This window comes from Moschus berezovskii, chromosome 25 (assembly GCF_049115385.1).
Source record: "Moschus berezovskii isolate FMDL1 chromosome 25, NW_MosBer_1.0, whole genome shotgun sequence".
NCBI lineage: Eukaryota > Metazoa > Chordata > Mammalia > Artiodactyla > Moschidae > Moschus > Moschus berezovskii.
Genome location: NC_142484.1, coordinates 23,054,141 through 23,068,289, shown reverse-complemented (window position 1 = coordinate 23,068,289; position 14,149 = coordinate 23,054,141). Strand labels below are relative to the sequence as shown.

The 14,149-nt window shown below is 44.2% G+C and overlaps 1 protein-coding gene across 1 annotated transcript in view; it reads left to right on the top strand.

The window, feature by feature from the left end:
- MRGPRX2 (MAS related GPR family member X2) overlaps window positions 1–13,045 on the top strand; it is a 32,008-nt gene extending 18,963 nt beyond the window's left edge. The window contains exon 3 of the mRNA XM_088832269.1: window positions 11,995–13,045. Coding sequence (XP_088688395.1) covers window positions 11,995–13,012 — 1,018 coding nt within the window. The 3' untranslated portion in view covers window positions 13,013–13,045. The remainder of the gene's footprint in view (window positions 1–11,994) is intronic.
- The last annotated feature ends 1,104 nt before the right edge of the window (window positions 13,046–14,149 follow it).

Here is a 14,149-nt window from a genome sequence, read left to right as displayed (position 1 = left end):
CATTCTGTTTCCACTTTCTTGGACACCCTAGGATTCTCTGTGTTCATGATGGCCTGGTCCTCCACGCTCTTAATACACTGCTTCCCAAATAGTACTGCTGCTACTGCTGCTGCTAAGTCACTTCAGTCGTGTCCGACTCTGTGTGACCCCATAGACGGCAGCCCACCAGGCTTCCCCGTCCCTGGGATTCTCCAGGCAAGAACACTGGAGTGGGTTGCCATTTCCTTCTCCAATGTGTGAAAGTGAAGTCGCTCAGTCATGTCCGACCCTTAGCGACTCCATGGACTGCAGCCTACCAGGCTCCTCCATCCATGGGATTTTCTAGGCAATACTACTGGAGTGGCTTGCCATTGCCTTCTCCATCCCAAATAGTACAGGACTTAGAAACTAATTTAAGTCAACTCCAGGTACATTCTACTTCCCACAGGGCTGGACTTCTTAACTGTTGGGTACATTTTATTATTTTTAATGTATTTATTTATTTGGCTGCACCAGATCTTAGTTGCAGTGTGTGGGATCTAGTTCCCTGACCAGGGATCAAACCCCGGCCCCCTGTATTGGGAATGGAAGTCTTAGCCACTGGACCACCAGGGAAGTCTCATGTTGGGTGCATTTTAAATGTATTTTAACCTGTTAACTATTCTTTGCCTTTATTTTGGTTTGCTTTCCTACTGTCAGATGTTTCTCACAGTGAAGCCTTTAAAGTTCTCTGCCCAGAATCACTTCCCAATTCTCATCTCTCCAATGTGTCTATTCAATCACTAATTCACTCATGCCTGCAGGCACAAATGCATGCATTTCTAGTAAAAATAATTGCTGAGCATTGGGTCAGACACTATTGCTGGCCCCGGGACTCAAAGATGTGTTCATTCTTCTCAAAGACCTCGGAGTACAACAGGGGAGAATCATGTCCTGAGATGCTTAATGTACAGTGCAATAAAAGCTTTGATATGGACATATTGGTGGCTGTGTGAGCAGAGGGCAGACCCAAATGAAATTCATTATGGGACATTATTGGTTCAAATAGCTATTCCTGGAGCTGGCAAGAGAGGCTGGCTCTAGGAACAGTGCGATCCAGAGTCCAAATGACGTCATCAGGATATTTCCTCTCTCCTGGTTTTATTGCATCTGCTTGGCTTTCAGTGGCTGGTAATAACTGCATGGCATGGAATGAGATCCAGGGATGAGCCCCTGTCTTCCAAAATATACATCTGCAAGTTCATGTAGTAAAATCAGCTACACAGACACACACACACACCCTCCCCGCCTCCACATCCTCCCCAACAAAACTGTCCTTTATAGGGACTCTCTAAATGACACTGCCCTGCATTCTCAATTCTAATGGAAAGAATTCTAACATAAACTTAGCGGCTGTGGAGAGGGGCCTAGATTGCTGAGCATATCACAGTGATGGAAAGGGGAGCCTCTGGGAACCATTAAGGCCCTAACAGATGCAAGTCATCCCGGGATGAAGCTTGGCCTGCCAGAGATTCCCATCTGAGGTCTTCACTCTCTTTGGTACAAAACAGATCCAAGGAGAGAGGAGGGTACATGAAGAAACCTCCACAGGTACCAACGATTTTCATTTTAGATTCATCACAGCTAGAAAGCATCTCATTTTACAGATAAGGGATTAGGACAAAACAGATTCCACAATTAAAAGGATCAAACTAGAAATATATTACATGTTACAAAACAGCATAAATAGCTGGATACTTTGTGTGCATGAATCAAAGTATTCATGCAGTTGTTTCCATGTAGAGGTCTGACTAGAGATTTGTATTTTCATCTATATTCTCCTCTCAGTAGCCTGAGAGGATTCTCTGAAGCACAGAGCTGATCAAGTTACTTCCTCCCTTAAATTCTTTAAGTCAATCCCCTTGGCTCTCAAAAAGAAACTCATATTGCCTATTATGGCTACTTTAAGCTCTTCATGATGTAGCAGGGCTAGAAAATATAGTTTTTAGACAACCCAAAGTTGGGAAGTTTAACAAGGGTGCCCATGAAAAACTGAGACCTCAAAAGACTAAACCTTAGTGTATTTCTCATTAGTAACAAATAAAACCACCAAGAAATTGTTTACCAAGCTTGGATCTAGACACACTGAAATTTTCTCTGGAGAATTTGTAGCCACAGGAAAGACTGTGATCCAAACTCATACAACCTGTGGTCTCGCTAAAGCTACAAATGACAGGTGAGGTTTCTGGGGACATCCTGAGAGATGAGAGCCATGCTGGGAAGCTCCTCCAGTCCATCAGCAAAAGAAAACACAAGTTCTTTTCTTTAGAAACTCAACTATAATCCAGACCTGGAAGAATTCCCACAGATTAAAGTCCCAAGGAAAGTGAGCAGCTAACAGTCTAAAATCACAAATACGCAAAGAAGCAAAGCACCATCATGAAGTGGCAGAGGGAAAACCAGACAGGAAGGTCAGCACACACAGACTTCAGCACTGGAATTCTCAGATAGAGAATTTTAAGACTGCTCTGCTTAATAGGGTTAAAGACATAAAAGAGAATTGACAATGTGAATCAGCCTCAAGACCAAGCCAGAAACTGACCAAGCAAATATCGAAACAAAGTCTCAAGCAGATTATCTAGAAACTAATAATCTAAAAATTGAATTTAAAATTCAGTGGATGAATTACACAGAAGATTAGACACAGAGGAAAAGAGACTAGAAACCTAGAAGATCCATCTGTAGAAATTATCAAGAAAGCTACCTAGGAGCCAAAAAGAAAACAAGAAAGAGATGTTAAGGGATATGGAGACTAGAAAGAGAAACACGTATGTTGGATGAAACGTCTAGAAAGAGGTAATCATAAAAATGATTATAGGAGCTAGCAAATATATAGCATTTACCATGTGTCCCTGTTCTGAACTGTTATGTAATTAACTCACTAACGTCCACGAGAAAACCTATTGGTAGGTAATAATGTCATCCCCACTTTATAGATGAGGAATAATATCATCCCCACTTTACACATGGGGAAACTGAAACACGGAAATTACAATATTTGTCCAAGGTCTCATAGAGACGCCAAGCAGCTTGGCTCCAGAGTTTGTGGTCTCAACCACTATGCAATATATGAAGAAATAGTAGCAGAAAACCATCCAGAAATACTGAATGACAGTAATCTTAAAATCCAGGAAACATCATAAACCCAAAATGTGATATAAAGAGAAAGGCACTAGACACACTTTGATGACAGTGTAGCACATCAGAGAAAAAAGAGAAGCCCTTAGGAAGGAAAAAGGCAGATCACTGAAAGTGATCGGCAACTTGACTGATGGCCAATCTCACAAGAATAACATTGGCAGCCAAAGACAGTGGCCCTCCAATGTGCTGGAGGAGAGTAACTGTCACCCTGAGATGCCAGCCTGAAAAAACCACGTCCAGAAAATAAGGGTGAAACAAGGACATTTGCAGACAGAAAAAAACCCAGGGCATTAACCCCACAAAGACTCTCACGAACGGAACTTCTGAAGAATGTATCTCAACGAATGGAAGATAAGAGATGCAAAATAGGAAAGAAAGAAAGAATTGGTCACTCAGTCATGTCCAACTCTTTGCATCCTCATGGTCTGTAGTCCATCAGGCTATTCTGTCCATGGGATTCTCCAGGCAAGAAAACTGGAGTGAGTAGCCATTCCGTTCTACAGGGGATCTTCCCGACCCAGGGATCAAACCTGGGTCTCCTGCATTGCAGACAGATTCTTCACTGCTGAGCCACCAGGGGTGAAATGAGAAGTTGAGCAAAAACACACTAGTTTTATGGGGATACATTTGAAAAAACACTGACTATTTAGAACTCTTAATAAACAGTTTATGTCTTGGAGGGGAGTAATACTGGAGCACAGTTGATTGGGAGGAAGGGGCTAGAGGTTAAAGCTTTTAAGGTCCTGGTGTTGTTCATGAGGAAAGACAGCTGTACACTTTGTCCACGGAACCAAACAAAGAACAGGGCAAAGCAGGGAATAAGGGCTAAGACAGAACCTGCTGGTCAACCCTTGTGTCCAGGTACAGGACTGTGACTACAGAGGTAGCACCCTACTTCCAGACAAATTAGAAAAAAACATCTTCTGTAAAGCCAGTGACATTCTAGGCAGTACCGAAGAACTTCATCTTCTGCTCACATCTTTTGAGAAATCTTTTTCAATGGGAAGGTTTAGAGACCTGTTCCTGCAAAGCTGGTGACTGTGGTGATTGTTGGCCAGGCTCCCAGGGTTTCAGCCACATCTCTAGCCAGCATAGATTTGTAAAGTCTTATAAGCAGCTTCTCTTTGGGGGCCACGTTTTGGCTGGGAGTGCCAGGCACACAAGAGTGCCACTTTCCTTACTCACTCTCGAAGTATCAAACTTTAGAATATTTGAAAATCTGAAGGTGAAGATATCTTGGTAGAGTTTCAATGAACCTTGATCATCATGAGTATGACATTTTTTCTCATGCTTAATTAAGAAACATGGGTTTCATAGGAACTGAGTTGGTCATTTTCTTACTAGGCTGTTAAAATTCTCTCTCAGTAATGTGTCAGAAATACAGACATACACAATAGATAATTTTGCCCAAAATGCATTATAAATACTTTTCCCCAGTTTGCTGTTTGATTTGCTTACAGTGACCTTTTCCATGAAGAAAAATTATTTTTAATTTTCAATTATTTTTATTCAATGTTTTTATTTATGATTTCTGAGTTTTGTGTCATGTTTAGGAAAATCTTCCCCAATCCAGGGTTATAAAAGAATTTCCTTGTGGTCACCAAGGGGGAGAGGAGAAGGGAGAGGGATGGACTGGGAATTTGGGACTGTTACATTTAGAACGGATAACCAACAAGGTCCTAACGTACAGCACAGGGATCTATACTCATTACCTTGTTTAAAACCATAATGGAGGAGAAAAGAAAGAAACGGAGTCACTTTGCTGTACAGAAGAGATTGGCACAACATTGTAAATCAACTATAATTCAATATTTTTAAAAAAGGATTACTATTCCTCCCCTACCAATCAGAGAATACCAAAGTATTTATAGTTAAAATTCTTTGAACACACACCAAAAAAGAATTTCCCCGTGTTTTCTTCTGACTCTTTTTGCTTCTCTTATTTATATTTAAATACACAATCCATTTTAAAGTTAATTCAGGGAATTCAAATAGGGGCTCTGTATCAACCTAGAGGGGTGGGATGGGGAGGGAGATGAGAGGGAGGCTCAAAAGGGAGGGGATATACGTATATCTATGGCTGATTCATGTTGAGGTTTGATAGAAAACAGCAAAATTCTGTAAAGCAATTATTCATCAATTAAAAAAAAAGTTAACAAGGTGTAAATATGAGCTATGGTCCCTAAGGCATTTTACTCTAATTGGCTTCTCAGTTGCCCAATAACCTTCACTGATTTATTATTTTTATTATTTTAGCTCTACCCCCTCCCATGCAAAATGGCCCCTTTCTCATATACTGGATCCCACATGCATGTCTGTTTGATTCCTGAGACTCTCGGTCCCGCTGCCTCAATCTCTCTGCCTGTTTTCATGTTCACGCCTCACTGTATTCACCGAGGCTTTCGAGTATGTTCTACTGTCTGGTAGGGCTGACCAGTCCTCATTTCTTTTTCTCTCCAGAAGTAGTTGAGGTTTCATTTTCTTTTTTTTCTCACTTTTTTTCATACCTAGGAAAGCTGCTGTTTTCTGTAATTTTGTCCCCAGTCACCTTTCTGAGCGACCTGTCTTTGTGGTAGCATCACAGGATGACTCTCTGAGGTTGTCCAGGTCTGCTATCACACCGTTCTCTCCAAAACCCACATTCTTCCAGTTTTCCAGCCTCGACATCCGCTGGAACCGTGCCTGTCAGGATCGGCCAGGACTCACTATGCCAGTTCTTACTTAGTCTTCATCTTGGTCAATCTCTTGGTAGGACTGATGCTGTGGCTCACTCACATCTTCGACAATAGCGTCTCTGTTCTGTCTCTGGGATACTTTCCTAGTTTACTACTCCTTCAGTAGCTGCTTTTCACTGCTGTGTTGGCCGAGTCCTCCTCTTCCTCGGGGTCTCTGGAGGTTGGAGGCCCCAGTGTTGAGTCTCAAACCTCTTCTCCACAAATACTCACTCCCAAGGATGAGCTCCCCAGCTCCTCTGGAATGGAAGGGGCACAGTCTTGTGTATCACCATCATCAGATCTTCATGCCTGAAACAGCGCCCTGGCACAGCATATGCACACGACAGTGCTGGGGAAATGAATGAATGACTTCTCAGGTCCTTTAAATGGGTCATAGTTAAGTTTTCAAATGAAACCACAAGCAATTCAATGTAGTGGCAGGATGGGCACATGAAGTCATAGGAGCTAAGACTGAAAATACTGGTTGGGCTCCAGACAATCTAAAAAAATCTGGCTGGATTTCCTTGGTGGTGCAGTAGATAAGACCCTGCCTGCCAACCCGGGGACATGAGTTCGATCCCTGGTCCGGGAAGATCTCGCATGCCACAGAGCAACTAAGCCCATGGGCCACAACTATTGAGCCTGTGCTCTAGAGCCTGGGAGCTGCAACTACTGAAGCCCACATGCCCTAGAGCCCACGCTCTGCAACAGAAGAAACCACCATGATGAGAAGCCTCCACACCACAACTAGAGAGTAGCCCCTGCTCACTGCAGCTAGGATCCAGGCAATCTGAAGTGGTGGATGCTAAGGAGGTTTCCTTAGGGCAGCTCTGGAAGAAAGAAACCACTGGCTGCCTGTGGAGACTGAGGAAGAGCCCAGAGAAAAGCCCAGTCCTCATTTCTTTTTCTCTCCAGAAGTAGTTGAGGTTTCATTTTCTTTTTTTTTTTTTCCTCACTTTTTTTCATACCTAGGAAAGCTGCTGTTTTCTGTAATTTTGTCCCCAGTCACCTTTCTGATGAAGATCTAGCATAGCCAAAATTAAATAAATTATTTCTTTTAAATAAAGTATATAGAACTAAAAAGATTTTTTAAGCCTTTAATAAAAAAAGAAATACAATCTAGCTAACAAATATCACGACGTAGAGGGAGAAAGGTGACACAGAGTACAGGTGGTATTCCTTATCTTTTATAAGGGAGCTCAATATACCCTGTTGTTGATATTCATAAATCAAAAATATAAATGTATGGTTTTTTTTACCATATAAAGCTATAGCATTAACATCTAAAATAATTAAGAATGGAAACTGGACCTTGGTTGCTACTGGGAAATTAGATTAGGAGAGACATTACTTTTCATTTTTGCACCTTAGTCTATGGCCACACAACCCTAAATGTGCCCAAATCTAGTAATTTTATGCATCTTGGTATCATTTGAAATAAAATTAATATGCATTCACTACTTCTGTGATTAAATTTTAAAAGATCAAGTGAGCCAGGCCATGCAGGGCCTTGAATGCCAAGCAAACCGTTCTTTAGCTACAGACGCTCATGTTACTTGGTAGGTCGGTGTCTTGCACAGGCTCACAGCAAGCAGCAAAAGGCTTTAGGACAGCCCTTCCTCATAGGGAGGGGGACCGAAGAGGTCAGGATGGGTACAGAGGCAGGGATAAGTGATTGGAGTCAGGGCAAATAAAAAAACATCTCGTGAGCTTTCTTGTCTCTCTCATCTCCAGGACCTCTCATTTGCCAGTTCCCCTCCTGCAGGAAATTGCAGGGTCTTTCAGCATCTTGATAAGCCTCCCTGGGTCACCAGGCTTCTCTCCTGCTCCTGCAGAAAGCCACACATCCAGAGGGTGGAAAAGCATTCTCTGCCGTCTGTCGGCCCAGCAAAGCTATTTCTTTTCCACTCACTACCTCCAGCAAGAAGAATGGTGTCAAGGTAAGAATTTGCTCAAGAACTATCTCTGATCAAAGGCAGATTTGTCTCCTCTTGAGTCCACACTCTCATGAGTTCATGTCGGGGTAGGGCAGGCAGGGGGTACAGGCACCCTTCAGCAACAGTCAGGAGACAGGAAGCTCCCAATGGAAGCTTTGGCTGCTGGTAGCTTCAACTATGGGAGAGCCCAATAGGGTCAAGCAGGTTCTTTCTGCTTCTGTTCCACTTCCCTATATGCTCTTCTTCTCTCCAGACATTCAAATCTGCTTATGAAGAGAAATATTTTGTGGATTCTGATTTAGGGAGGGAGGTGGCATGCGGGCATTGAAAAGCTAAATTGCTGCTGATAACCTCAGGCGTCACTGATTTGCTTGCTAGTCAATATTATTTTGTTTGTCTTGTTTCTTGTATCCTTGTATCTGGCCTTGTCCCAGCAGAAAATACAGGGCATAATCTAAGATGGTAATTTAGGAGAATTTAACGCAGGTGGGCACAGCTAAGGGCTATTTCTAAAGGACGCTGAACCCCGCCCTCCACCCCCAACCAAGACCAAGTCTTCATAGGGAGCTGTTACTATTGCTGGGCCTGATGGGGAAAAGGAAGAAGCTACCAGAACCCAGGCGGGGGGCTCTGGCTGGAGCTGTAGTTGGCCCTTTCCTAAAACCACAGTGACACCAGACAGGGGCTATGTCCTCAAGCAGCATAACACTGCCAACTGCCAACTCACCGCCTGGCAGGGAGGCAGCCAGGGAGCTCAAAACCCCAATCACTCTCTTCCGCCTCCTTACTCTCCAGCCTCCTGTCAGCATGGCCCTTTCACTGGAAGCACACGGGAGGCAGAGAGAGAGGGAGGCCATCAACTAGCCACTGATACATCTCCTCCTGGAATGCAGGGATGGGAAAAGAGGAAGGGAGACGATGGCCAAGGGTGAAAACATCCCTCTTCCCAAGGCATCCTCACAGTCCTGGGACTGGGTCAGGTTCTCACTGTATCTCCTCGGTTTGTTTCTTTGACTGCTGGCTTGCACCTCTATCTAGTGTACTTCTTTGGAATAATCTCTCACCATCATCAGAGATAGGCCTCCCAGGTGGTGCTGCCTATCTATTGGAAAGGAATTCACCTGCCAGTGCAGGAGACACAAGAGGCACGGGTTTGATCCCTGGGTCAGGAAGGAGGGCACAGCAACCCCCTCCAGTATTCTTGCCTGGGAAATTCCATGGACAGAGGAGCCTGGCAGGTTACAGTCCATGGGGTCACAAATAGTCGGACACGACTGAAGTGACTTAGCATGCACACATCATCAGCAATGCCTTGAGAATGTGTTCACTGGGTTTTTATTTTGAGGTAGGGGTACACAGGTACTTATAAGTATTGAGTTGGCAAAAACATTCGTTCAGGTTTTCCATACCATCTTATGGAAAAACTCTAACGAACCTTTTGGCCAACCCAGTACTTTCAGTTTGCAATTTCGGTTTCTCTAGAGAAAAATCCATAATAAGAGTGACTTAAACTGTGTCCGCCACACAGAACTAGGCACTGGGCACACACCAATGCATGGAGAAAAGCATTGTCCTTATAAAGCTCACACATGGGGCCATTTCTAGTTCAAGAGGCCTCCTGACCCACTCACACCTGTCATAGCAAGAGCTCTTCATATCATGATTTCCTCTCTTTCTAGGGGGTGCATTCCTCTTAGTCACAAAGATGGCCCCCACAGCATGACTTCCTGGCCCTAGAAGGTTATCTCAGTCCCAGATAGAAGGAATTCTGATCTCAGAGTCTTTTGGTCACCCTCACATAATTTGTCCATATTTTTCTCCTCCTGTCTTCTGCGGTCATAACATGGCCTGGGAGGCTGACTAGAAGGGATATTCTCATGTCATTAGAGGGTCATGTTGCAGTAGAGAGAGCCCAGGCAATAGAGTCAGAGAGTTGCTGTTTTTCAGTCGCTAAGTTGTGTCCAACTCTTTGCGACCCCATGGACTACAGCACATCAGGCTTCCCTGCCCTTCACTATCTCCCTGAGTTTGCTCGAACTCATGTTCATTGAGTTGGTGATTGCTTTCTAACCAGCTCATCCTCTGCCACCCCTTTCTTTTTTTGCCTTCAACCTTTCCCAGCATCAGGGTCTTTCCAATGAGTCAGTTCTTCGCATTGGGGGGCCAAAGTATTAGAGTTTCAGCTTCAACATCAGTCCTTCAAATGAATATTCAGGGTTGATTTCCTTTAGGATTGACTAGTTTGATCTCCTTGCTGCCCAAGAGACTCTCAAGAGTCTTCTCCAGCACCACAGTTCAAAAGCATCAATTCTTTGGCATTCAGCTTTCTTTATGGTCCAACTCTCATATCCATACGTGACTACTGGAAAGACCATAGCTTTGAGTATATGGACCTCTGTCAGCAAATTGATGTCTCTGTTTTTTAATATGCTGTCTAGGTTGGTCATAGCTTTTTTCCAAGGAGCAAATGTCTTTTAGTTTCATGGCTGCAGTCACCATCTGCAGTGATTTTGGAGCCCAAGAAAAGAAAAATCTGTCACTGCTTCCACTTTTTCCCCTTCTGTTTGCCATGAAGTGATGGGGTCAGATGGAGTCAGCTTTTTCGCTCTCTTCTTTACCCTCATCAAGAGGTTCTTTAGTTCCTCTTCACTTTCTGCAATTAGAGTGGTATCATTTGCATATTTGAGGCTGTTGATATTTCTCCTGACAATCTTGATTCCAGCTTGTGCTTCATCCAGCCCAGCGTTTCACATGATGTACTTTGCTTAAGTTAAATAAACAAGGTGACAATATACAGCCCTGTTGTACTCCTTTCTCAATTTTAAACCAATCAGTTGTTCCATGTCTGATTCTAACTATTGCTTCTTGACCTGCATACCGGTTTCTCAGGAGGCAGGTAAGGTGGTCTGGTATTCCCATCTCTAAGAATTTCCCACAGTTTGTTGTGATCCACACAGTCAAAGGCTTTCGTGTAGTCAATGAAGCAGATGTTTTTCTCAAATTCCCTTGCTTTCTCTATGATCCAGTGAATGTTGGTAATTTGGTCTCTGGTTCCTCTGTGTTTTCTAAACCTTGTACGTCTGGAAGTTCTTGGTTATGTACTGTGGAAGCCTAGCTTGAAGGATTTTGAGCATAACCTTACTAGCATGTGAAATGAGCACAATTGTGCAGTAGTTTGAACACTCTTTGGCATGCTGGAATCACAACTGACATTTTCCAGTCCTGTGGCCACTGCTGAGTTTTCCAAATTTGTTGGCATAGTAAGTGCATCATCTTTAGGATTTGAAATAGCTCAGCTGGAATTCCATCACCTCCACTAGCTTTGTTTGTAGTACTGATTCCTAAGCCCCACTTGACTTCGCACTGCAGGATGTCTGGCTCTAGGTGAGTGACCACACCAGCATGGTTATCTGGGTCAGTAAGCCATTTTTGTGTAGTTCTTTTGTGTATTCCTGCCATGTCTTCTCAGTCTCTTCTGCTTCTGTTAGGTCCTTACCGTTTCTGTTCTTTATCGTGCCCATCCCTGCATGAAACGTTCCCTTGATGTCTCTACTTTTCTTGAAGAGATCTGTAATCTTTCCCATTCTATTGTTTTTCTCTATTTCTTTGCATTTTTCATTTAAGAAGGCCTCCTTTCTATTCTCTGCAATTCTGCATTCGGTTGGGTATATCTCTCCCTTTCTCTCTTGCCTTTCACTTCTCTCCTTTCCTCAGATAACCTGTCAGGCCTACTCAGACAACCATTTCTTTTTCTTTGGGTTGGTTTTGGTCACTGCTTCCTGTACATTGTTACAAACCTCCGTCCATAGTTCTTCAGGCACTCTATCAGATCTGATCCCTTGAATCTGTTCATGACTTCCACTGTATAATCATAAGGGATTTGATTTAGGTCATAGCTGAATGGTCTAGTGGTTTGCCTTACTTTCTTTAGTTTAAGCCTGAATTTTGCAATGAAGAGCTCATGATCTAAGCCACAGTCAGCTCCAGGTTTGTTTCTGAGTCAGAGAGAACTGGGTTTAAATATTCCAGGTCTCCAGGGCTGTGTGGACTGCGGTAAGTATCTGAATCTCTGCTGGCCTCCAGTTCCCTCTTGTGTGACACAGGGACAGTAACTCCCACCTAGCAGGGTGGCCGTGAGAATGGATGATCACACAGCAGGTGCTCTCACGTCTCTGTGTTCCCAGGAACACCAGCGGAGGGTTTCTGAGCTTGGATCCAACCACCGCAGCCTGGGAGACAGAATTCACACCCATGAATCACACTGACCAGGCCCATCCTCAAACTTTCAGCACGGTGACCACGACCCTGTTCCTGCTGACGGCCGTCGTTGCCCTGGGAGGACTGGCAGGAAACGCGGTTGTGCTCTGGCTCCTGGGCTTTCACTTGCGCAGGAATGCCTTCACTGTCTACATCCTCAACCTGGCGGCAGCCGACTTCCTCTGCCTCTGCTGCCAAATTATAGATTCCCTGGAGGCCCTCATCGCCTGCTGCAGCTCCAGCTCCGTCCCCAGCTTCTTCACCACTGTGATGACCTTCGCCTACCTGGCGGGCCTGAGCTTGCTTAGCGCCATTAGCACTGAGCGCTGCATGTCCGTCCTGTGGCCCGTCTGGTACCGGTGCCACCGCCCCACACACTTATCAGCCATCGTGTGCACCGTGCTCTGGTCCCTGGCGCTGCTGCTGAGTATCCTGGAGGGGAAGTACTGTGGCTTCCTCTTCACGGATTTCAGCCATCTTTGGTGTCAGGTGTTTGATTTCATCGCTGCCGGGTGGCTGTTGTTCTTATTTGGGCTTCTCGCTGGGTCCAGCCTGGCCCTGCTGCTCAGGATCCTGTGTAAGTCCCAGCGCGTGCAGCTGACCAGGCTCTACGTGACCATCGTGCTTACAGTGCTGGCCTTCCTGCTCTGCGGCCTGCCCTACGGCATCCTCTGGTTCCTCTTAATCTGGATTCAGGATGATTTGCTTGCCATCCCCTGTCACCGTTGCCTGGTTGTCTTTGGTTTGTCCTGCATCAACAGCGCCGTCAACCCCATCATTTACTTCTTCGTGGGCTCCTTCAGGCAAAGGCAGAATAAGAAGCCAGGGCGGCGGACCCTCAAGGTGGCGCTCCAGCGGGCCTTGGAGGACGTATCAGAAGTGGGTGAAAGCGAAAGCTCCCTTCCTCAGGCAACCCTGGAGTCGAGAAACAGTCTGGTGTCCTGATTCAGAGTCTTTGCCTTGGTCAGACACACTGTGGCTTTGAGTGACAACCTTCTCTCTATCACTTCAGGAGGATTTCTTAGGTTCTCTCAGCCTCTGGACCCACCCTGACTGTAAAACGGTTAAACAAATCATCTGGGTAGTGAGGATTAAGGGAGAAGGTGCCTGTCGCACAAGCACTGGCAGTGTCTTCAGGACTGTCTTACCCAGGGGCCTTCACCCCACCCCATGGGAGCTTCGCCAACTCTGGGTTCCAGGACTGTTTCCACTTATGAAGAATCCCATCTTCATCAGAAGTTGAACGCAGTGCATGAAAGGTCTTAAATTTCTTTGGTCACTGCACTTGGCAGGGATTAAACATGACATTTGTGACCAGTTTCTTACAATCTATTGCTTTCTTACAATCAGTTTTTATACAATGAAAAGAATTCAATTTCCAACCAGCCCCTAAGAGTAGTCTTTGATTTTGCCAGGCCTCAGAATGACTCCCAAACTGAATAAATGTTTATTGAATAAATGATTTAATGAATGAAAAAAATGATGAATTTTTAAGTCCAGCCTGTGCTAAATCTCCATTTACCAGATTTGAATCCCATCTTTAAGTTTGTTGCCTTCACCGTTTTCAACTTTTTCAAGCATGAAGTTTTACAACCAGATCAATCAATAATAAAGTGTATCGGAGGTTTGAAGTGGGTCATCTTCCTGTGGTTTCCTTCTGCATACCATCCAGTAGAATCCGACATGCACGCCTTCTCACTCCTACTCCTTCATCTTTGCCCTGGAGCTCACTAATCCTTCCTGCACGTTTCCAGTGTGTCTTGCTAGACTCTGTTCTCCGAGAACAGGATCTGTGCCAGATTTACCTTCTATTTCAAAGAGCTCACAGCACTGATTTTAGTAATCTAGTTACACACAAAATATTTTTGTTACCTCTTCTATAAAAATAAAATATTAAGCTTAAATGTTGCATCTTTCAATAATTATTAACTGAAGTATAATTAAGACAGAGTGATTGCACAGATCATTGGTGGATACAGTTCAATGAGTTTTGGCAATAAATACACACCCATGTGATTGACATAGACACTTCAATATATATATAATAGATAACTAATAAGTATAGGGAACTCTACTCAATAT